The sequence below is a fragment of the Macaca nemestrina genome, chromosome 3 (assembly GCF_043159975.1).
Source record: "Macaca nemestrina isolate mMacNem1 chromosome 3, mMacNem.hap1, whole genome shotgun sequence".
NCBI lineage: Eukaryota > Metazoa > Chordata > Mammalia > Primates > Cercopithecidae > Macaca > Macaca nemestrina.
The window spans coordinates 133,025,721-133,051,165 of record NC_092127.1 but is presented as its reverse complement, the minus strand read 5'-3'; the positions used below and the strand labels follow the sequence as shown (position 1 = coordinate 133,051,165).

At 37.6% G+C, this 25,445-nt stretch overlaps 1 protein-coding gene across 2 annotated transcripts in view; it reads right to left on the bottom strand.

Moving 5' to 3' along the window:
* Nucleotides 1–320: 320 nt before the first annotated feature.
* LOC105477342 (submaxillary gland androgen regulated protein 3B) overlaps nt 321–25,445 on the bottom strand; it is a 50,969-nt gene continuing 25,844 nt past the window's right edge. The window contains exons 1-3 of one of the 2 annotated variants that reach the window (XM_071093474.1): nt 7,410–7,530; nt 6,037–6,104; nt 321–1,277 (exon numbers count right to left, since the gene is read on the bottom strand). In XM_071093474.1, coding sequence (XP_070949575.1) covers nt 1,092–1,277; nt 6,037–6,090 — 240 coding nt within the window. In that variant the 5' untranslated portion in view covers nt 6,091–6,104; nt 7,410–7,530 and the 3' untranslated portion in view covers nt 321–1,091. Of the gene's footprint in view, nt 1,278–6,036; nt 6,105–7,409; nt 7,531–25,445 lie in introns of those variants that run through there. The other variant, XM_071093473.1, reaches the window with a different exon arrangement.

Here is a 25,445-nt window from a genome sequence, read left to right as displayed (position 1 = left end):
CTGAGCACATATAAATTTTTTTGCTTACTTTAGGTATCTTGAGAAGATTTAATTTATAAGTGTTTGATGGCAATGTGGGAAGTTAAGTGTCCTGAAGGAAAAAGTCAAACATGAAAGATAAAGCTCTCATGACATCATGAGGCCATTTCCTAAATAGTCATATCATAATACTTCTGATTAAAACATCAACTAATAATTAGAAGCAGAAGACACTTGGAAATCTTAGCCATAAGCCTCTTCTTATTGGTATCTAAAACCATCTCCTATCTCTGTCTTAGCTTAGAAAATGATTTTTCATATCAAATTCTAAGACTTGTGCTTCACATCTCAGATATTTAGATTTGCTAAATGGTGTTTCTTCTTTGCAATTATTTATAAGCAATGATTACATGGAACTCAGGAGTTTTCAGGGGGCAGGCTATGGTGAGGGCTAAGATTCTTTCATTTTAGTACCTATTAACATCTTTTGGGCTTTGTAATTGCATGATGGGTTGCCATACTGAAGAGAGAATCCTGTTCCTTACTCTTCCCACTTCATAACCTTAAGTTTCAAGTTCAAGTGTCTCATTTCATTTTTCCTTAATTACTCTTTGGCCTCATGGGACAAGACTAGCCTTCTGGCAGCAGTAATATTCATTTAGGTGACATAACTGGGGGAAAAATGTTGCTCTGATGATAACAGTGGAGACTTCATATTGATGCTCAATTCTTTATTTTCACCTCATTGGTATAAATGTTATGTTTGCATAGGGTTTTTCTACAATTTCTTTCTAAGATTATTTCTCCCTAAAGCTCAGCACTTTTGGAATTTTTCATTCTCATTCAAAAACGGAAGCGATTTTACATAAAAGTCTTCTGGAAGCAGTGTTGGAATTCGTATTTTGGGTAGTAGAAGCAGTAGTTACGAGGGTAGTGGTGTCTTTTGTGGTGGTGGTGGCACCTGCTGCAGTTGTTCATATTTGGGGTGCAGGAGTAGGGAGGGTAGGATCAGCTGGAGAATTTACCAGGAAAAATGGAGGTCCAGGTGGATAGGGTCTTTGTTGGGAAGGAGGCTGTGGATAACCTGGGCCATCAGGATGGAGTGGTAGACCTTAGGGTTGAGGAGGGGGTGGTGGAAATCTCCCTGGACCGTAGGGTTGGGGAGGGGGTGGTGGAATTCTCCCTGGGCCATAGGGTGCAGGAGGAGGTGGTGGAACAAATCCTGCGCCAAAAGGTGGAGGAGGTGCTGGTGGTCCAGGTGGATATGGTCCCCTGGGGCCTCTATGACTCTCACCAGGCTGTGGAAAAAAGAAGTAAATAATTTTAATTCACCTATTTCACAGTTAAATATAAGGGTGAATGCTTTCCATGGTAGGCAGAACTGTGAGATGGCCCCAAGATTTCTACTCCCTGCTGGCACATGCTGGCCTGACCTTATCAGGTGAGCCCTTTTAAAAAAGGTTCTACAGTGTCAGAGACAGAAGAAATCAGAGAGATTTGAGGCTGCAGCGAATGCTTTTCTCTGTGCTTTGAATCAAGATGCCATGTTGTGGGGAGGGCCACGTGGAGGTACATGGTAGACCCGCTATAGGAGCTGAGAGTGGCCCCGGGCTCACAAGCAGCAGGAAAGTAGGGGCTTCAGCCCAATAACCAAGGGACTGAATCCTGCCAATAACCATACAAGCTTTAAAAAGGACGCTGAGCTGCAGAAAAAAAAATACAGCAGTGGACACACCTTTTCAGCCTTGTGAGACTCTGAGCAGAAAGCCAACTAGCCAAATTCAGTTATGGCCAAAGAAACTGAGATATTTATGAGTTTTTAATGCTACTAATTGGTGGTAGTTTGTTATGCAGCAATAGAAAATCATTACATTGTATCTAAGTCACATAGTCTGAAAGTCTATTATCAAAGAAAAAAAGTTTCTCTTTTGCTTTCTGATTACCTAGGCTGTCTATGAAAGCAGGGATAGTGTTGACTAAAAATATATATATGTTTATATAATGAGCAAAAATCTTACCCTTTGCCTTTAGTCGAATCTGTCATTTAAATAAATTGTAAGTGGAAATAAATGCCCTTCCAGGATGAGAAAAATGTCTTTTTACGTCTAATTCAAGAGTTCAGGGCTGTTCAGACTTTGAACATTAATAAATTGTGAAAAATATCATGAACACCTACTTTGTGCAATGAGCTAATGTAGGAGCTGTGGTGGGGAGCCAGGGTTACAAACAGATCTTCTATGAATCTACAGGCAGAGGAGTTACAATACAAGGCAGGATAAATGTGATTTAAAGGGAAGTGAAATGAGTGGAATGAGTCTGTGGGGTTTCATGCGAGGGTTTCAGTTCCGCTTCTGGCACATAGAGGTTGGGTGAGTGTGGAATACTTTTTGAGTCTCTTTTTCTTGTCAGAAAAATGACATTAATAAAAGGATCCACCTCCTGTGGTTATCGTCAGATTTTTGTTCTGAAATACTACCTGTAAAATGCTTAGAGCGATGATTGGCTCAAGTATGGTATACATCCAGCACAATTTTTAGAAATAAAAATAGCTGAGACTGGGCATGGTGATTCATGCCTGTAATCCCAGCACTTTGGGAGGCTGAGGTGGGTGGATTGCTTGAGGCCAGCAGTTCAAGGTCAACCTGGACAGCGTAGCAAGATTCTGTCTCCATTAAAAAAAATTAACATACAAAAACTGGAAAGTAGTGCAAGGAACAAATATATTAGGTAGTTAAAGCAATCAGTTCTGGATAGGAAAATGATGAAGGATTTTTCTAGTGAGAAGAAGTCATTTGAAAAGAGGCTTAAAGAATATAAAATAAGGAGGAAACATGCCAAATAGAATGAAAATACATAAATGCTCTGGGGTAAGAATGAAGTTCCACTCTACTGATGGCAAGAAGTCCAGGTTGCTTGGAGCAGATGCTTTTTTTGGACTCAAAACTACATTCACTTCCTGTGGTTCTCAGTCCCTTCACCTATTTGGCCATTACCCTTGCTAATCCTAAACTTTACTATTACAGTAAAGCATCCCTGTCCTGGATTCCTAATGCCAGGTTCTTAACAATGCTAGAGGATGTCACAAGCACTATACCATCAGAGTTAGCGTCCTTCAGTGCTGTCTGAAATCCTTTTTTGAGTGTCTTATCTTACATGATCTCTTCCTACTTCCCCAGAAGCCTGTAATTTTCCAAGTTGATGCCAGTTTTATCAACATTCTCCACCTCATCCTGAGCTCTCATCTACCCCCACCAAAGTGGCTTTTCTCCTGCTTCACCAAGATATTTCAGGCAATTAGAAATGAACTTCCCTGATTTACTGGCCACACAACCATGGAGTCATTGATAGCTAGGAATTTTCTCTTTCTTTAGAAGTGTCTTCTCAGGGACTTGGCTCTGTCAGTCTTCCCTTTACTTCTTGTAAGTATAATATTGGAATTTGTTTTCTGAGGAAAATGAGACAGTTAAATGACAGGAATTATAAACTGACTCATTTTCTTCAGAAAACAACTACCATTTATGTTCAACTCACACTTCTCCCCCACAATCCTACTGGTTTTGCATCTCCCTTCCTGAATTCTAATTCTAACCACTTCTTATCATTTCTCTTACTTCCACTCTAACCTAAGTCATTTGTTTTTACCCAAGTTACTGTAATGACACCTTGATTTGACTGTTTGATTCTACTCTTACCCTTTCACCTAAAATATACAGAAAGTTTAAATAGATCATTTGCAAAAGAAATATCAAGTTTTATTATTTCCCTGCTTATAAAAGGTTCAGTTTCAACCACTGGTACCCTTGTTGTCATTGATTTTCTTGTCACATCTTTCCTGCAAAGCGAAGCTCTATGAAAGGGTATTCTAGATTTGCCAACTCCACTTCTCAATTCCCATTTGCTCTTCAACCTGGCTTCTGTCCTTAATGTGCGAGTAAAAGTTTTATTAGGATCACTAATACAACAAATGAAAAATGCCAAGGCACTTCTGTAGAACTGGCCTCGTGTTTGTCTTTTCTAGCTGATGACATTCTGTGGTATTATGCAGGGCATTTGACCCAAGTGCTGCCAAACCAAAGACTAGTTAGGATGTATGGAAGTTCAGGACTTGATTTTTAATTGTCAAGGAAACAAATCCTTAGTGTGGGAAAATACTCCATTCACTTTTATTGTCAAAACAATTAAAAAATTAGCTGAAAGTATCTTTGCCTCCTAAAGATATCCTGATATTGATCTTAATATTAAGTAATGAAAAATCTTTGTGTTAAATATACCCAATCACATTGATTAGCTCCCTTTCCACAACTTTCTAAAGGTAATAAACTCAGAAAAATGATGAAAATACTATGTTAAGAAGAAACACTACTCTCTCAAAGGGCTATAATTGACACTAATCTCCTACATTACTTTGTTTAGGAACAGTACGTCTAAGACATGGATACTTTGAACCTAAATTTATTTGTATTTTAATGGGACTAATAGTAGTTAGACTTGCTTTATTTGTGTGTGTGTACATATACACACACGTAAATGACATGCTACCCTTCACATTTCCAACATTCGATAATTATCAATCATCATGAATCTCATATAATTAAGTTGGGGGAAAGGTTTATATCTATTTATACTGCTTATGCTATCAGAGAACTATCTTTTTCTTTTTTCTTTTTTTTTGTTTTTTTGAGATAGAGCCTCACTCTGTCACCCAGGCTGGAGTGCAGTGGCTCGCTTGGCTGCCTACAACTTCTGCCTCGCGGGTTCAAGCGATTCTCCTGCCTTAGCCTCTGGAGTAGCTGGAATTACAGGTGCATGTCACCACACCTGGCTAATTTTTGTAATTTTAGTAGAGACAGTGTTTCACCATGTTGGCCAGGCTGGCCTTGAACCCCTAACCTCAAGTTACCGCCTGCCTTGGTCTCCCAAAGTTCTGGGATTGCAGGCATGAGCCACTGCGCCTGCCTAGAAAGCTATCTTTTTCAAATTAATCTTATAAAAAAATTTTATATAACAAAAACCTGATACTTTGAAATTATAAAATGTTTTTCTTTTGTATTCTGAAGGCATAAAAATATTGAAAATCAGCTTTATAATCAAGTCATTAAGATATTGCCTTAAAATATGTCAATATATTTTATTGGTTTATTAAAAATTATGTCAATATATAATGCTCTCAGTAATTTAGCAAAGGTCAGACTACCTCAGTAACCTGAGAATTTCCTGCTTTTGTTCCTTTTTGAAAGTAGATGAAAGAGGAATTATTTTATGATTCATGTTTCACAATGATGTAATTTTATGTTGCTTGATTTGTGGAAGTCATAATCTAAAAAAAATGGCTTCATATTTTTCCATTTGATATAGTAGATTTTATAGTACTTTGGTGGAAGTTACTCTGGAATTAATCTTCTCTTTCTGTCCCTAGAATTAATCTAACACTACTTTGAAATCAAGTATGATTCTACTACTTTGAAATACGTGTGTTTTAAAAATGTTTTTGTAATTTTGTATGATATTTAGTATCTCATTTGTCTTTAACCTGGTTTTGTATACAGAGTAGTTGTTTATATATAAATGCTTAGCATTCTCTCAAAATTTAGCATGCAAAGATACTTGTAGATCCTTGGTAAAATGCATCTTTCCCATTATGTGATACTCTTATTGAGGCTTGGCTGAGGTCTTTACTACATTTTTAATAAGTGAGTTAGGTGACTCTGGTGTAAATGATCCATAAACTACATGCTGGGAAAAACAGTTCTATTTTAATTATTTATTTTTATAGAGTTTTACCTACTGTGTCACCGACTAGAGTATGGGGACTTACATTTATACGTATCTGTTTAATGCAGTCTGATATTACAGACTTGAACTGTCCAGTATGGCAGCCATCAGACATGTGTGGCTATTTAAATTAGATTTTAAATTTAAATTTAAGTCTTAAACAGTGTTTCATCAATGGTTAATAACCATTGATGGAAAGGTAACATCATTAACGTAAAAAGAAATCTGAAATAATAGTTAATGAGAAAAGTATAAAGATGTGTGACCGTGATTAATGATACTTACTGTGAAACACGCCGCAAGAGCCCAAAGGCCTAAGATCCAAGTCAGTGATTTCATCCTTTCGGTTGCCTCTGAAAGTAAGCACAATAGGTGATCAGTATGATTGGTTTTTTTTTTTTTTTAATTAAAAAGTAGTATTTAAAATGTCTCAACATTTGGATATAATGTAATACAAATATCCTACTATTGCATTTTCAGGGAATTTGCCTAACATTATTTTGAATTCAGTGTTACTGTGGGGCAATATTAGTAGGCTTATAAAATTTGACTTCAAAATAGTGGAAGTAGTTTTTATTTTTGACTTGTAAACTGATCCTTGGGATAATGCAAAAGAGTTGTTCATAAATTGTTCTGAGCAATAGAAGTTTTTATAATTAAGGTTTTTCCCTTAGAAGTAACTACCTTAAAATGTATACTTATTTATATTTGAACATTTTGATATTTTTAAAATAGTAGGTACATTACTTTATAGATTTCTATAGATGGGTTTGATATTAACATTTTAACTAGATCTTATGTTACAAATTTAATTTCTTGGAACAGCTTAAAAATAAGAAAAAAAAAAAAAAAGGAATCACCCTGTTGGGTATAGTCCAAGAGAAGAGTCACATAATCTACTTCATAGTTTTAACAACATTCTACCAAATTAATTTAGTCTGTGATGAGTGATCTCAAAGTGCTTCCAAAAATCCATATATCAGAGACTAAGGCAGAGAACATGGAAATGTCCAGGTATTCTACTCTCAATTGGTTCAAATTTTACAATATATTTCAAATACATGATAGCTTGAGTTCTGGGAAAGCAACTCCATGCACCATTGAGCAAACTGGCTTCCTGATAGTCAACTCTGCACATAGGTTGAGTGTGTGGTCTGAGCAATGCAAGTCTTGAAAGAATTCTATGGACAAAATTTCACTGAATATTTAATTATACATATGTGGGTGTGGCTATTCCTTAAACTATTACTTTTCCTATGATCCATTCTTAAAAGAAGTTTGAAAAGCAAAAGAAAAACCAATAATAAAAATATTCTGTAGAACAATTTTCTCTTTTAGAGTACACCTGAGAGTATTCTATCCCTATGAAGTTTCAAGAACTTTAAGGTACATCAGGAGGAAAAGCCAACTGTGTACTTGGATGGACTGATTGGCCCAAATGCCCAACATGAATGTTTTACTTTGACCTGAAAAAACCAGAATTTTTCAAAATTTAATGCATATAATGACTTACAGTTTCATGTCAGCTGCTTATGTTTTTGCTGATAATGAATGTTCTATGAAAAGCCCATAAAATGTTATCTTTGGAAAGATTATCTTTGAGAAAAATGTTAATATTCAAAATAAAAATTATTAAGTTTATATTTCCAAATACCTACCTTTGTATGAGGATCCGTCTTACAGTAGATTAATCTGCTGGTCAAAATGACTCTTGCCAGTTGAAAGACGGCAAATAAAGGTGAAAAGGGACAAGAAATCTTACTCTTATATATTGTAATGGATTTCTGTTGGCAATATGAGAAAGGCTATTCGGAAATAAAATAACTTCTGAGTTGTTGCTCTTCAAACAAAGATAGGAAAGTTGTCCTTGCCAATTTGGCAGTCTTTTTCTGGATTTTTTTTTTTCATTCCTGAAAAGCATTGACATGTTCAACATTTGCTGTTTCCTGAGGAAACAGATACAGCAAATCATAATATCCTATCACCTCAGGAAAACAGTCTGGGGCCTGTGGTGCACCATTTCCTCTTTATTTCAAAGGAAAAGCTGGCACAAGCTTTTTCTATTCCAAGTGATTTAATGGGCCGTCTTTTGTTATTTGTTAGTCTCATCATATTTTCTATTTTATTTCAAAGGCCTACATATGTGCGAAATACAAATATTTTTAAATTCTAACATGATCAGGAGAACATATGGGAACAAAAATGATAATTGAAATTAAAATATAATGACTTGCAGTTTCATGTCAGCTGCTTATGTTTTTGCATTAATTAAATAAGTGTTGCCAAATACTGCATGTACACACATACACCCAGGTATGATGCAGGGCCAGTAATGTAAAGAATATCTAAAATATCACTTGACTGTTTGGATCACCATACTATATGTTGTGGGTTTCTTGTTTCTATTTTTTAGTTGAAATAATGAGATTGTATTATTGTTTTGTGCTTGAAAGTTTGTATATATCTTATCCCATGTATAGTTTTTCACAGTTGTCTTCATTGAGTAGATGTTTCTGAAGGATGATGAAAATGAGTGCTGCTATTAGGATTTGGATCTAAGTTTCAAAAAAGCAGGAAAGAAAAATCTAGTGGTAGAAGAGGGATAATAGTCAGAAGGTTTATGCAGTTTCTCAGTCAACTATATTTCAATTCTTTGTGATTATTTTAAGGTAGTAGACTATTTACAAGACCTTATATATGCATTTTGTAGGAAGTTCCCTTTTGCCAATGAAGAACTAAATGAGAACAAACTGTGTTTTAAAAATCATGTTGTCCTTGCCATTATTAACTTGAGACATTTAATTAAATAAAAATATAATGACATGCACAATTTTTGATTATGGCAAAATTATATGGACACTTTTACTTTGAAGTGAATGTCTAATGGAAAATCATAGCCTTGTCTTTTTGATACATCTAGGCTTTGAGCATAATTTTTCCTAAGCTAGATGCTCCTATAATCTGTAGTTTTTATACATTATTGTATAATAATAACAGCTATTACTTCCTAAACCTTTAGCATATTCCACATGGCAGGATAAAATGAGTTCTATTGTTATCTCTGTTGTACACATAGATGACATAGATGCTAACTAGCTGAGTGGTGCTTGACCTAAGTCTTCTCACTGGGGCCTGAGTGAGTTTTTAACCAGTATTCCATGTTGCTCCCTAAATCTTAATAATCACCATATACTTAACTAACTTTATGTTACAGTACATTGTAGAGATGAATCAAGTGACCTTAATAGTCAGGTCATTCTACTTCAAAGCCAAATATCAACAATTCCTTGCTGGGTTATATAAGACAAGCTATTTTATCTCATTGTGTCTCAATTTCTTCATTTGAAGAATGTATATATTTATAATTTTTAGATCATGAAGATTACAACCAACCTTCCTGCCTCCCCTCCCCTCCCCTCCCTCCTCCCCTCCTTTCTTCCTTCCCTCTTTCCTTCCTTCCTTCCTTCTTTCCTTCCTTCCTTCCTTCCTTCCTTCCTTCCTTCCTTCCTTCCTTCCTTCCTTCCTTCCTTCCTTCCTTCCTTCCTTCCTTCCTTCTTTCCTTCCTTCTTTCTTCCTTCCTTTTTCCCTCCCTCCCTCCCTCTCTCCCTCCCTCTCTCACACATTTATTGAATACCTGCTGGGTGTAAGACATAGTGCAAGTTGCTGAACTTATAGCATTCTAAGTGCTTAGTGTTTTAAAAATCCTTTGTGAGGTGAGATAGGAATAAAGAAGCTGCACTTCCAGAGTTGATCTTAGTTTTGAATGACTGTACTTAATTTCATTTACTTTGTTGGAGTTTCACTGCCTTTAAAAAATTCTGATGACATAATTAAGTGTAACACAATACATTCCTGGTTTGCTAGTCTTAGCCCTTAATATGTTGCTGAATGATTACATGCCCCAACATCAGTGAAGATGGTTCTATTCCTAATTAATAAAGAAATTTCCACTTCTTTCTTTGATGATAATTCAGTTTGTCGAAAGCTGAATGTCTCTTCTTTCTTGTTTTGATGCCAACATATTCATCAGCCAAATGTTTGAAGTCAAAGTGTGATCTACATTGTAATGGATCATTGGCTCTGAGGGACTTAGGATGAACACTGGCAAAACTAAAAGACGATTTCTGAGTCGGTTGTGACCAGAAAGAATCTGAAGAACACAAACAAATGGAGGCACATGTCTGTTAAGAAACAGGAACAGTCACTCAAATTAATCTTTAATTAACTTATGGCTTTAAAAGATCCTGCCTCAATACTTACTAGAACAATACATAAAAGAGCTAATGTCTCTGGTCACAGGAAATTAAAACAGTGACAGTAGAGAAAAATTATTGTTAGTGCAGAGATTTACATGACAGATGGAAAATATTTTCTTAATAGAGGTAGATTTGCAGAATTAAATTCAGTCATGCAGCAACATATTTGATTTCCTGTTGTATTACACTCATTTCCACTGAAATATAACAATCATCATAGTTTCTTTGGACCTATGAAAAGTATGTGTTTCTTCTTAGTTATTCAGAAGGAGATGATATTGTTTCTGGGGTAATGCCACCTGAAATATTTATCATGCTTTAGAACTTACAGATTACATTAAAAATTTCTGTGGAAATAATGTTGTATAGGATATCAATAATGCCATTTAGCTCTGAGAGAAAATGTGTTCTCTTGGATTGAAGTCTAGCATGATGAAATGTAATTAACAATAAAACTTGTAGACTGAAGAAAAGTTAATATCTCTGACTTGTGCAGCATGGATGCTGCAAGAAACCCACATCACCTAGGTCTGTAAACTTTCTGGAAGTTGACAACAAATTTGCCCTGAGCTTCCAAGTAGCCAAAGTTGAAAAAAAGAAGAAACCAGGTAAAACATTTACAATGTCCATAAAATATAATCATAATAATTTCTTGAGAAAAGTAGCTTTCCTTTCCACTGAGAGTCATGGGAAAATTTCCCAATATTTTTAAGCAGGAGGTCTATTTTTCTACAGTAAATGCCAAATTGGTCTTTGTAGTATAACCTGGATGTCCCCAGACTGTGAATGTAAACAAAGATACAATTGCCCTTTAATCAGAATTTTGCTAGATTGATAACCTCAACCATGTAATCACATAAATTCAGTTCCCCTTTCAAAATATTTTTGGGGAATATTCCTGGATTCATCTTAATTCTAAAAATATATTTTCTTTACTGTAATATTATTTTTACGAAAGCAAATCTAGTCATACACATGTTTTCTCTGTAAATGACATCAAGTACTTGAAAAATTTTAAACTATTAGTGTAATACATTTATTGTATGGTAAATCATGCTATATTTATTTTCTCATTGAATATTCAAAATAACTGCAAGACATAGGAAGATGTTAATGTTTTATTTATTTATTTATTTATTTATTTTTGGAAAGAAGTCATTCTGTCACCCAGGCTGGAGTGCAGTGGCATGATCTCGGCTCACTGCAACCTCTGCCTCCAAAGTTCAAGCTATTCTCCTGCCTCAGCCTCCTGAGCAGCTGGGATTATAGTCACGAGTCACCATACCTAGCCTATTTTTGTATTTTTGTATTTTTTTTTTTTTTTTTTTTAGCAGAGATGGAGTTTCACCATGTTGGCCAGGCTCGAACTCCTGACCTCTAGTGATCCACCCACCTCAGCCTCCCAAAGTGCTGAGATTACAGGCATGAGCCACTGTGCTTGGCCAATGTCTTAGTGTTTTAAATGAAGAAAGAACATCAGAGAGGGGCAGAATTGGTACTAAGATCATGTTGGTCTTGTTTAATAAAGTTATTTCTAAAATTTATGTATAGTCTATGGGTAAGAATTTGTTAATTAAAAATGATGAGGGACTGTAAAAGTAAAATCTATTAAAAATAAGGATTAAAATGTTTAAAAAATGAAAGATGCACATATTCTAACCTAAAAGTTAGTATAAATGCCTTAAATTACAGCTTTATATTTTGGAGGAAAACTGTGTATTGTTCTCTGAAATGGAAATGAAAAGAGCTCAGTGCCAGAACTGACGTTGGCAAAATGAATGACTTATTTTACAATGAACTGTGATTTCAGGTGTTTTAAACCTTTGATATTTGACAAACATTCCAAAATCAAATTATAAATTATGTCTGTTTCTGACCTAATTAATCCTTTAAGATATCAGGTTTCCTAAAGTCCAAAAATGACATAATTTGGTTTATTTGGTATAAAAATTATACAAGAAACATTGTCAAATATGAAATGGTGTTTGAAGTCAAAGTGTGATCTATGTTATGTTGAATTGCTGGCTCCATTAAACATGTAGCCATTCTGATACACTGCGTTCTGATACACTAAGTCATGTCAGAATTATACATTTTCCATGCGTTCCAAAATTATGGGAAACTTATAATTCTGATATGACTTAGTGTACATTATTAGTAATAATTATAAATATTATATTAAATTATTGTGTACCACAGAGGTAACAAATTTCCTTGTCAATAGTGTCTTTGACTATAGCTGCCCTAAAGCTTTTCATCATCCATGAACAATTGTTGTCTTGTTCTGGTCCTCTTTCGAAGGTGGTTTTACAATCAGCTATACAACTCTAACAGGCACTCTTGAATATAAGTTTCTGATAACTTTGGAAATTGTGACATCAGAATAGAAGAAAAACTTTCAGGATGCATGGAGAACCAAAATGTTCATAAATATCAAGCAAAATAGGAATAAAATGCATGGACAGAACTAATAGAAGACTGAAGTAGTCTTTTTGACTTTTTGCTTAAAACATTGCTGATCTTTTGTTTTTGCCAGAGTCAAGGAAACTTTTCTTTTGAGCTATTGACTGCTTTTTAAAAATTTAGTATACTCCTATAAACATAATTTGGAACATAGTTGTTTCTCTCTACCTGATTTCTCCAGAATTTGGAAACTATTGGTGAGTATTCTTAACTTATGGCAATACAGTTATTTACATAAGTGCAACAAGAATCTCTTTTCATTTATAACAGGACACAATTGGAGAAACTGGTTGTTTTACCAAGGCTTTGAATGGAATAGTGTGCTGCCCTTTAAGGAATCAAACTTGACTTACGGAGCCAATAAAAGCCCTTTGGGAAAACTGGCCTTATACCTTGTTGACACAGTTCCTATACATGGTTCGTGACCTATGGTAAGTAAAGAATGCCACTTTCTGACAGGCATAGGAGCCCCAAGTTTGTCATGGAACCTCAAGAGAAGAGGAATTCACCCAACTCGTAGGTATTCTATTGTGTAAATCTATGGCTGGGCTTGGCTTTAAAAAAGTCTTATCTGAGATTCCTTCTACGGAACAAAGTTCCATCAAAGTGAATATAAAAGCCTATGTAAAAATAATTGTTCTTGCTGCACTGTATACAAATAATTAGGCCAATTATAATAAAGCAAACCTGTTCTACCATGATTTGTCTTTAGTAAAAGTGGGAAACTGGAGGGAGAAAAATTGTTTCAAAAACTGTAGTACACCTGTTGTTAGATTCCATTCTTGCCTAATGTTTTTCAATTTTTATTATTTTCTACAGTTTGGACAAAATTCTAATTTTTCTTGGCTACAAGTCTTCAAAACAATGCTTTCATTCTTTTCCTTCTTTTTTTCTCCCATTTTTCCCAATTTGGAGTCACTGAAAACTAAGCTGTGCTTTTGTAAAACTCTGTGAACTGAAGCTAGACAACTTAAACTTCAGAAGAAAATAACAGCAACCTATTTATATACATAAGCAACTTTTATACTTACCTATTGATGTATGAACTTCAGAGCAATGTAGCTGATATCAATTTTCCAACATTGTTCTTTGTTTGTTTTTGTTTTTCTTCCTTCCTCACCCTATTTTCTCTTCATAGGACATTAGACTTCACAAGCTGCTATATATGAACTTTCCTAAGAACTTGGGACTTTCCTTCTAGGAATAAATCATCCTAGCCATGATAGATCAGATGAATCCTGAGACCAGAGACTAATTTTCTCCTGAAATTATTTCTCCAAAATATTTTTAAAAAGAAAAGGCGAAAATGTGAAAGAAAAATAAATATTGGGGCCCCCAAATCACTATGCTAAAGGGAAAAGTCAAGCTGAGTTTGCTTAGGGCAAACCTGCCTCCCATTCTATCCAAAGTCACCCCTCTGCTGACTGAGATAAATGCATATCTGGTTGCTTCATTTGGAGAGGCTAATCAGAAACTCAAAAGAATGGAACCATTTGTCTCTTATCTCCCTCTGGCCTGTCCTGCCTTTGACTCAAGTTCTCCCACTTTTCCAGACTGAGCCCATGTATATCTTACACATATTGATTGATATCTCATGTCTCCCCAAGATGTATAAGAACAAGTTATAACCTTACCACATTGAGCATATGTCGTCAGGACCTCCTGAGGCTGTGTCATGGGTACACATCCTCAACCTTGGCAAAATAAACTTTCTAAGTTAACTGAGTCTTGTCTCAGACATTTGGGATTCACACCCCCGTAACTACCATTAACCACCCCCAAAAGTATATTTCCTAACTAGTTATTATGCGCCAAGTTTCTCTCATGATGCAGAGTAATTTGTGATGCCCACAAAAGTAAAAACCATCAGCAAACACAGTGCAAAACAGAACAGAGCCTTCGATTTTGAGAGGGATCTATTCTCTTTGAATTTCTTGGCTTCTATGAGGAAAGCAGAGGTCTTTCCTAGAATGGGGTCTGTGGTATCTTCTCTGCTATTCCCCAGGAGTCCCAGGCTATTAGAATTTATCCTAGGTTCTCGCATGTGGGCATTATGAGTGGCAAGAAGACAAAATGGAGAAGAACAATTCAGTCTACTGAGAAGACAAATACTTTTTTTCAGAAAAAGCTCAAGAAGAGAAAAAACATAAAGCCCTCTGAAATACATATAGTTTAGATCTACCGATTTTTAATTAAGTTGATTTTAACCATAGAGCTCTTTTTTCTAAAAAAAAAGAAAATCCTTTTACTTTGGGAGGCCGAGGCGGGTGGATCACAAGGTCAGCAGATTGAGACCATCCTGGCTAACACGGTGAAACCCTGGCTCTACTAAAAATACAAAACAATTATCCAGACATGGTGGTGGGCACCTGTAGTTCCAGCTACTCGGGAGGCTGAGGCAGGAGAATGGCATAAACCCGGAAGGTGGAGCTTGCAGTGAGCCAAGATTGTGCCAAAGCACTCCATCCTGGGCTACAGAGCTAGACTCCATCTCAAAACAAACAAACAAACAAAAATCCTTTTAAACCTCATTACCAGACTCTAGCCAGGATAACCAGTATTTCTGACTTTTGAATTCTACCACAGGTAACTTCCCACATAAAATTAATAAGTTTAAACTAAGATTATAACTTAACCATGGATGCATACTGGATCTCAAAGAGATGGCAAGCAGTTTCTTTTTTCTTTTAAAATAAGATTTCGAATCTCCCCAAGGGTAGCTTAGAGAAAGGAAAATTCAAGACAGGAAACCAGAAGCTATCCATGGGGGGAAAAGCCTTAATAAATGGCAGAGTTATACAAATAATGAACCAGAAAGGAATCATTCCAGAAGTCAAGAATTGAACCTGGGCCACCATTGTCAAAAGATAAAGCCTTAGCTACTGAGCTACACAGCATTGAGCAGTTTCTATTGCTTTTCCCAGAAGAAGCCTAAAGAAATTAATTTTGAATTTGTGAAGGCTTTTAACTGCTCAAGATAATTTTTAAGGCTAACTATGATTTGAACCTCAAAATTCCTGCTTTCTGGGTGGCGGAAACCAAGAAAAGTAGCCCCACATAGTCACAAGGTTAAGCCCTTAAGGACACAAGACAGAGAAATTTCATCTGGTACTGGTTTGAGAGACCTGTGGCAAAGTTTGTAACTGATCAGCCTGCCAGGCTGGCTTGAAAAGTGGGCTAATAGGCATCCTAAACCCACATTTTTATCCTGTGATACTCCTCTCTCCATTACAGAACAACACAGAAAGATAAATTCTTACCACGAAGTACACCAGATTTGCTACAGCCTAAGACGAGTCTCACAGATCCTTTTTATTATTAATCAAACCCTTGCGGGAGAGATGAACTATGACATTTACCGTTTACACACACAAACACACACGTGCACACACGTGCACACACACACATACATACATATACAGAGCAAGAGAGAAAGAGGCCAGAAACTTGGCTGGTAGGAGTTTCTTATCCTTTTTGCTGGCATACCAAGTTTCCAGTTTCCTTTGCTCTGCAGCTTTCAGAATAATTGAGTGGCTTTTGATGACCCTGCTCACTGTGCCATAGCTATGGGGTTCAAGCCACTTTACAAAAGAAAATCAAACTTTTCTGTTTTATGAAACCGTGGATAAAAGATTCTCAATTTTGCAAGATGTTGCCCAACAGGCTGCACAGGGAACTGAATTAACATTTTCCATCCCAGCAAAATACACATAAAACAGATATTTGTCACCTCATTCAGCCTCCAATGTCATCCTGGCAAGGCTCAAACTGTTTTCTGCTGGTTCCTGTTGTCTTTGATCCACTCCAGGTTGAGAGGAATGACCTCCAACCAGCAATTTACAATAGGTGGTCTTTGGGCAAGTAGAAAAGCAGAGAGTCACCCTAAGACATCCCTGTTGAGCTTTCTTTAGAGCTCACTGAATGTGACCAGACAAACAAGGAGGGTTCTCTGAGTTAGGCCTGCTGGACTTCTATCAGCAATTCGTTCTGAGATCCCCTTCACATGTGCAAACACAGACAATGACAAGCCAGACACAAGGCCTCCAAATCAGATCCCTAACCAAGAACTCCAAAAGTATCCATTCCAAGCTATTCTGCTATCATCTGTCTGCAAAATCTCCCCAAAATCTTCCTGATTGAAGATAAGTCTCCTGAACCAAGACTCTTCTTACTAGTTAGGGAGAGCTAACCGAGACCCTTTCAGGAACCGAACCAAGACAGATACCCTGCAAGGGGCTTCAGACAAACTGAGACCCTCAAAGAAGTTGAACTGAGACAGACACCCCAGGGTAGAGCTACAAACAGAAGTCCTGCAGTGGGGCTAGAGACAGACATCCCACCATGGGACAACAGAACCAGAAGGGAGAAGGAAGGAGGCACTGGCAGCACCTAGGATACTCAGCAACCCAGAGATGCCACAATGGGGCTACAGACAGGCACCCCAACATGGGGCTACAGACAGACATCCTATGATAGGGCTACAGTTAAGGGATGTCTCCCCAGGATGATTTATTGCACTAAATCCATGCACATTGGGTTGGCAGTGCCCCACCTACAGACAGAGTATCAGAGCCAGCCCCTAGTCCAAGAGAACTAGGTGGCCACTTGGGCTGGCCTCTGGATCCAGTGCTGGAGGGGGGCTACTGAACCACAGGAAGGTAGCCACAAGGACAATTAAGGGCGAGTCCCTAAATTTGTAACTGCCCAGTGTGTTCACCTTGCCCACTGCCTAGTCAGGGGAATTGCAACAGAGAAAGAGTAATTCACACAGAGCTGGCTGTATGGGAGACTGGAGTTTTATTATTACTCATATCAGTCTCCCTAACATTTGGGGATCAGAATTTTTAAGGACAACTTGGTGGGTTGGGGGAAGCCAATGTGCCAGGAGTACTGATTGGTTAGATAGAAGATGAAATCATAGGGAGTTGAAGCTGTCTTTTTGCGGTGAGTCTGTTCCTGGGTTGGGGCCACAAGATCAGATGAGCCAGTTAATCCATCTGGGTGGTACCAGCTGATCCATCAAGTGCAGGGTCTGCAAAATTTCTCAAGCACTGATCTTTGGAGCAGTTTAGGGAGGTTTAGAATCTTGTAGCCTCCAGTTGAATGACTTCTAAACCATACCATCTAATCTTGTGGCTAATTTGTTAGTCCTACAAAGGCAGTCTAGTCCCCAGGCAAGAAGGAGGTTTGTTTTGGGAAAGGGCTCTTATCGTCTTTGTTTTAAACTCCCAACTAAGTTCCTTCTAAAGTTAGTTCAGCCTATGCCCAGGAATGAATAAGGACAGTTTGGAAGTTAGAAGCAAGATGGAGTTGGTTAGGTCAGATCTCTTTCACTGTCTCAGTTACAATTTTGCAATGGTAGTTTCATCTCCTTGGCTATTGAATTTTCACTTTATTTATACCTTCTAAAATTATTTTTAGATGAACTAATAACAATGAGAACAACCTAAAATCCAGGGTGGAGCAAGATGGTTGAATAAGAATAGCTCCAGTCTCCAGCTCCCAGTACAAGTGAAACAGAAGATGGGTGATTTCTGCATTTTCAACTGAGGTACTGGGTTCATCTCACTAGGGAGTGCCGGACAATTAGTGCTGGTCAGCGGCTGCAGCCCGACCAGCGAGAGCTGAAGCAGGGCGAGGCATCGCCTCACCTGGGAAGCACAAGGGGGAAGGGAATCCCTTTTCCTAGCCAGGGGAACTGAGACATACAACACCTGGAAAATCGGGTAACTCCCACCGCAATACTGCGCTTTACCAAGGGTGTTAGCAAATGGCATACTAGGAGATTATATCCCACACCTGGCCAGGAGGGTCCCATGCCCATGGAGCCTCCCTCATTGCTAGCACAGCAGTCTGCGATCTAACTGCAAGGCAGAAGCAAGGCTGGGGGAGGGGCACCCACCATTGCTGAGGCTTAAGTAGGTAAACAAAGCTGCTGGGAAGCTCGAACTGGGTGGAGCTCACAGCAGCTCAAGGAGGCCTGCCTGTCTCTGTAGACTCCACCTCTGGGGACAGGGTACAGCTAAACAAACAAACAAACAAAAAGCAGCAGAAACCTCTGCAGATGCAAACGACCCTGTCTGACAGCTTTGAAGAGAGCAGTGGATCTCCCAACATGGAGATTGAGATCTGAGAATGGACAGACTGCCTGCTCAAGTGGTTCCCTGACCCCTGAGTAGCCTAACTGGGAGACATCCCCCACTAGGGGCAGACTGACACCCCACACCTCACACGGTGGGGTACACCCCTGAGACGAAGTTTTGAAAGCAAGAATCAGACAGGTATACTCGCTGTTCAGCAATATTCTATCTTCTGCAGCCTCTGCTGCTGATACCCAGGCAAACAGGGTCTGGAGTGGACCTCAAGCAATCTCCAACAGACCTACAGCTGAGGGTCCTGACTGTTAGAAGGAAAACTAACAAACAGGAAGGACACCCACACCAAAACCCCATCAGTACATCACCATCATCAAAGACCAAAGGCAGATAAAATCACAAAGATGGGGAAAAAGCAGGGCAGAAAAGCTGGAAATTCAAAAAATAAGAGCACATCTCCCCCTGCAAAGGAATGCAGCTCATCGCCAGCAATGGATCAAAGCTGGATGGAGAATGACTTTGACGAGTTGAGATAAGAAGGCTTCAGTCCATCAAACTTCTCAGAACTAAAGGAGAAATTATTTACCCAGTGCAAAGAAACTAAAAATCTTGAAAGAAGAATGGAAGAATGGATAAGTAGAATAATCAATGCAGAGAAGACCATAAATGAACTGACAGAGATAAAAACCATGACATGAGAAATACGTGACAAATGGACAAGCTGGTCAGTAACCGACCCGATCAACAGGAAGAAAGAGTATCAGCGATTGAGGATCAAATGAATGAAATGAAGGGAGAAGTCTAAAGAAAAAAGAGGAAAAAGAAATGAACAAAGCCTTCAGGAAGTATGGGATTATGTAAAAAGACCAAATCTACGTCTGATTGGGGTGCCTGAAAGTGAGGGGGAAAATGGAACCAAGTTGGAAAACACTCTTCAGGATATCATCCAGGAGAACTTCCCCAACCTAGTAGGGCAGGCCAACATTCAAATTCAGGAAATACAGAAAACGCCACAAAGATACTCCTTGAGAAGAGCAACTCTAAGACACATAATTGTCAGATTCACCAAAGTTGAAATGAAAGAAAAACTGTTAAGGGCAGCCAGAGAGAAAGGTCAGGTTACCCACAAAGGGAAGCCCATCAGACTCACAGCAGATCTCTCAGCAGAAACTCTCCAAGCCAGAAGAGAGTGGGGGCCACTATTCAACATTCTTAAAGAAAAGAATTTTCAACCCAGAATTTCATATCCAGCCAAACTAAGTTTCATAAGTGAAGGAGAAATAAAATCCTTTACAGATAAGCAAATGCTTAGAGATTTTGTCACCACCAGGCCTGCCTTACAAGAACTCCTGAAGGAAGCACTAAACATGGAAAGGAAAAACCAGTACCAGCCATTGCAAAAACATGCCAAAATGTAAAGACCATTTAGGCTAGGAAGAAACTGCATCAACTAACGAGCAAAATAACCAGTTAATATCATAATGACAGGATCAAGTTCACACAAAACAATATTAACCTTAAATGTAAATGAACTAAATGCTCCAATTAAAAGACACAGACTGGCAAACTGGATAAATAGTCAAGACCCACCAGTTTGCTGTATTCAGGAGACCCATCTCACATGCAGAGACACATAGGCTCAAAATAAAGGGATGGAGGAAGATCTGCCAAGCAAATGGAGAACAAAAAAAAAAAAAAAAAAAAAAAAAAAAAAAAAAAAAAGCAGGGGTTGCAATCCTAGTCTCTGATAAAACAGACTTTAAACCATCAAAGATCAAAAGAGACAAAGAAGGCCATTACATAATGGTAAAGGGATCAATTCAACAGGAAGAGCTAACTATCCTAAATATATATGCACCCAATACAGGAGCACCCAGATTCATAAAGCAAATCCTTAGAGACTTACAAAGAGACTTAGACTCCCATACAATAATAATGGGAGACTTCAACACCCCACTGTCAACATTAGACAGATCAACGAGACAGAAAGTTAAAAAGGATATCCAGGAATTGAACTCATCTCTGCAGCAAGCAGACCTAATAGACATCTACAGAACTCTCCACCCCAAATCAACAGAATATACATTCTTCTCAGCACCACATCGCACTTATTCGAAAATTGACCACATAGTTGGAAGTAAAGCACTCCTCAGCAAATGTGCAAGAACAGAAATTATAACAAACTGTCACTCAGACCACAGTGCAATCAAACTAGAACTCAGGACTAAGAAACTCAATCAAAACTGCTCAGCTACATGGAAACTGAACAACCTGGTCCTGAATGACTACTGGGTACATAACAAAATGAAGGCAGAAATAAAAATGTTCTTTCAAACCAATGAGAACAAAGATACAATATACCAGAATCTCTGGGACACATTTAAAGCAGTGTGTAAAGGGAAATTTATAGCACTAAATGCCCACAAGAGAAAGGTGGAAAGATTTAAAATTGACACTCTAACATCACAATTAAAAGAACTAGAGAAGCAAGAGCAAACACATTCAAAAGCTAGCAGAAGGCAAGAAATAACTAAGATCAGAGCAGAACTGAAGGAGATAGAGTCACAAAAAACCCTCCAAAAAATCAATGAATCCAGGAGTTGGTTTTTTGAAAAGATCAACAAAATTGATAGACCACTAGCAAGACTAATAAAGAAGAAAAAGAGAGAAGAATCAAATAGACGCAATAAAAAATGATAAAGGGGATATCACCACCGATCCCACAGAAATAAAAACTACCATCAGGGAATACTATAAACAAGTCTACACAAATAAACTAGAAAATCTAGAAGAAATGGATAATTTCCTGGACACTTACACTCTCCCAAGACTAAACCAGGAAGAAGTTGAATCCCTGAATACACCAATAGCAGGCTCTGAAATTGAGGCAATAATTAAGAGCCTACCAACCAAAAAAAGTCCAGGACCAGATGGATTCACAGCTGAATTCTACCAGAGGTACAAGGAGGAACTGGTACCATTCCTTCTGAAACTATTCCAATCAATAGAAAAAAAGGTAATCCTCCCTAACTCATTTTATGAGGCCAACATCATTCTGATACCAAAGCCTGGTAGAGATACAACAAAAAAAGAGAATTTTAGACCAATATCCCTGATGAACATCGATGCAAAAATCCTCAATAAAATACTGGCAAACCGAATCCAGCAGCACATCAAAAAGCTTATCCACCATGATCAAGTGGGCTTCATCCCTGGGATGAAAGGCTGGTATAACATATGCAAATCAGTAAACGTAATCCAGCATATAAACAGAACCAAAGACAAAAACCACATGATTATCTCAATAGATGCAGAAAAGGCCTTTGACAAAATTCAACAGCCCTTCATGCTAAAAACGCTCAATAAGTTCGGTATTGATGGTACGTATCTCAAAATCATAAGAGCTATTTATGACAAACACACAGCCAATATCATACTGAATGGGCAAAAACTGGAAAAATTCCCTTTAAAACTGGCACAAGACAGGGATGCCCTCTCTCACCACTCCTATTCAACATAGTGTTGGAAGTTCTGGCTAGGGCAATCAGGCAAGAGAAAGAAATAAAGAATATTCAGTTAGGAAAAGAAGAAGTCAAATTGTCCCTGTTTGCAGATGACATGATTGTATGTTTAGAAAACCCCATCATCTCAGCCCAAAATCTCCTTAAGCTGATAAGCAACTTCAGCAAAGTCTCAGGATACAAAATTAATGTGCAAAAATCACAAGCATTCTTATACATCAGTAACAGACAAACAGAGAGCCAAATCATGAATGAATTTTCATTCACAATAGCTTCAAAGAGAATAAAATACCTAGGGATCCAAGTTACAAGGGATGTAAAGGACCTCTTCAAGGAGAACTACAAACCACTGCTCAGTGAAACAAAAGAGGACACAAACAAATGGAAGAACATACCATGCTCACGGATAGGAAGAATCAATAACATGAAAATGGCCATACTGCCCACGGTTATTTATAGATTCAATGCCATCCCCATCAAGCTACCAATGACTTTCTTCACAGAATTGGAAAAAACTGCTTTAAAGTTCATATGGAACCAAAAAGAGCCTGCATTGCCAAGACAATCCTCAGTCAAAAGAACAAAGCTGGAGGCTTCACGCTACCTGACTTCAAACTATACTACAAGGCTATAGTAACCAAAACAGCATGGTACTGGTACCAAAACAGAGATATAGACCAATGGAACAGAACAGAGTCCTCAGAAATAATACCACACATCTACAGCCATCTTATCTTTGACAAACGTGAGAAAAACAAGAAATGGGGAAAAGATTCCCTATTTAATAAATGGTGCTGGGAAAATTGGCTAGCCATAAGTAGAAAGCTGAAACTGGATCCTTTCCTTACTCCTTATACGAAAATTAATTCAAGATGGATTAGAGACTTAAATGTTAGACCTAAAACCATAAAAACCCTAGAAGAAAACCTAGGTAATACCATTCAGGACATTGGCATGGGCAAGGGCTTCATGTCTAAAACACCAAAAGCAACAGCAACAATAGCCAAAATTGACAAATGGAATCTCATTAAACTAAAGAGCTTCTGCACAGCAAAGGAGACTACCATCAGAGTGAACAGGCAACCTACAGAATGGAAGAAAATTTTTGTAATCTACTCATCTGACAAAGGGCTAATATCCAGAACCAACAAAGAACTCAAACAAATTTACAAGAAAAAAACAAACAACCCCATCAAAAAGTGGGCAAAGGATATGAACTGACATTTCTCAAAAGAGGACACGCATACAGCCTACAGACACATGAAAAAATGCTCGTCATCACTGGCCATCAGAGAAATGCAAATCAAAACCACAATGAGATACCATCTCACACCAGTTAGAATAGCAATCATTAAAAAGTCAGGAAACAACAGGTGCTGGAGAGGATGTGGAGAAATAGGAACACTTTTACACTGTTGATGGGATTGTAAACTAGTTCAACCATTATGGAAAACAGTATGGTGATTCCTCAAGGATCTAGAACTAGAAGTACCATATGACCCAGCCATCCCATTACTGGGCATATACCCAAAGGATTATAAATCATGCTGCTATAAAGACACATGCACACATATGTTCATTGCGGCACTATTCACAATAGCAAAGACTTGAAATCAACCCAAATGTCCATCAGTGACAGACTGGATTAAGAAAATGTGGCACATATACACCATGGAATACTATGCAGCCATACAAAAGCATAAGTTTGTGTCCTTTGTAGGGACATGGATGCAGCTGGAAACCATCATTCTCAGCAAAGAACAGCAAGAACAGAAAACCAAACACCGCATGTTCTCACTCATAGGTGCGAATTGAACAATGAGATCACTTGGACTCAGGAAGGGGAACATCACACACCGGGGCCTATTATGGGGATGGGGTCGGGGGAGGGATTGCATTGGGAGTTATATCTGATGTAAATGACAAGTTGATGGGTGCTGACGAGTTGATGGGTGCAGCACACCAACATGGCACAAGTATACATATGTAACAAAGCTCTACGTTATGCACATGTACCCTAGAAATTAAAGTATTAAAAAAAAAGAATATTTGAGAACATGAAAAAACAAAACAAAACAAAACAATGAGAAAAACCTAAAATCTAAATCAAGATATAGATCTAGATTTGTGGGCTTTTACATGGATGGTAATTTTGTATATGAAGTGATTGACACTTGAGAAAATAAGTAACTTGCTCATAGTTTTAAGAGCCAGTATTTGAACCCAGTTTTATTTGTCTCCAAAACTTTTTCTTTCCCCTGTACCAGGTCATTCCTAGGTATGTTTAACTTCGGTTGTGAGAAATTCTGGCTAATCATAGTGAATAAGTTGTAGACAAAGAGATTCTGTCTTAGGCATTTTTGTGGCTCTATGAACTGGTAGATTTCCTGGCATAAATTTAGGTAAAATATAATGCTTTTGAATATATATATATATACACATATACATATATATATATATATATATTTATATATTTATATGTATTTGTAGAGATAGGGTTTCATCATGTTGCCCAGGCTGGTCTCACACACCCGGGCTCAAGTGACCATCCCTCCTTGGCCTCCCCAAATGCTGGGATTTACAGGTATGAGCCACCACCCTGGCCCTTTTTCTCCTTTTTATATCAAGAAAAGGTGAGAAAAGAATGCCATACTCTTGAACCACTAATGTTTAAGTTGAGATAATTGTATAATCTCTAAAAATTTACTTTCAGCAATAATGTATTCTATTTTAAAATGCTAAAAATAAAGGAAGCTATCATTTTCAGTATATCATTATATATATATATATGTATATCAATGGTCTTTCATTTTCTGACTTTGCTGCAAATGACTCTAATGTAAAATTCTGTAGACTGAGAGAAAAATGTCAGGTTTCTAACTCACAAGATTCTTGCTTAGATAACTTGACTAGAAACACCTACCCTACCCAACAGGGCTGGTTTGAGCTTTCAGCTTTCTACATAAAATATTCATTTTAAGGAGTCTGTGTAGTTAAACTCATGCTTATTTTATCATTATTTTGTTTAATAGTGTAAGTGGAAAACCTTGAAAAGTATTGGAATATGTTGATAATTATTCTTATTGATTCTTGCTCTTCCTTTGGGCTTCATTATCTCTTTCATATCTTACATGAATGCCATAGTTTGTTGTATTTATGCTTGTTGCTTCCTCAACCACCACCATCCACCTTTTACCTTTTCACAAAAATTATCTTTCTAAAACACAATTTACAGGTGAATCCAATGCTTAAAACTTTGGATGCCTTCAATTGTCTATCTCTGCATTTCCCAAACCATGTTCCAGAGCATTAGTCCTAGAGGAGTTCACTGGAGCTCCACAGCAATAGAGCTCCATGAA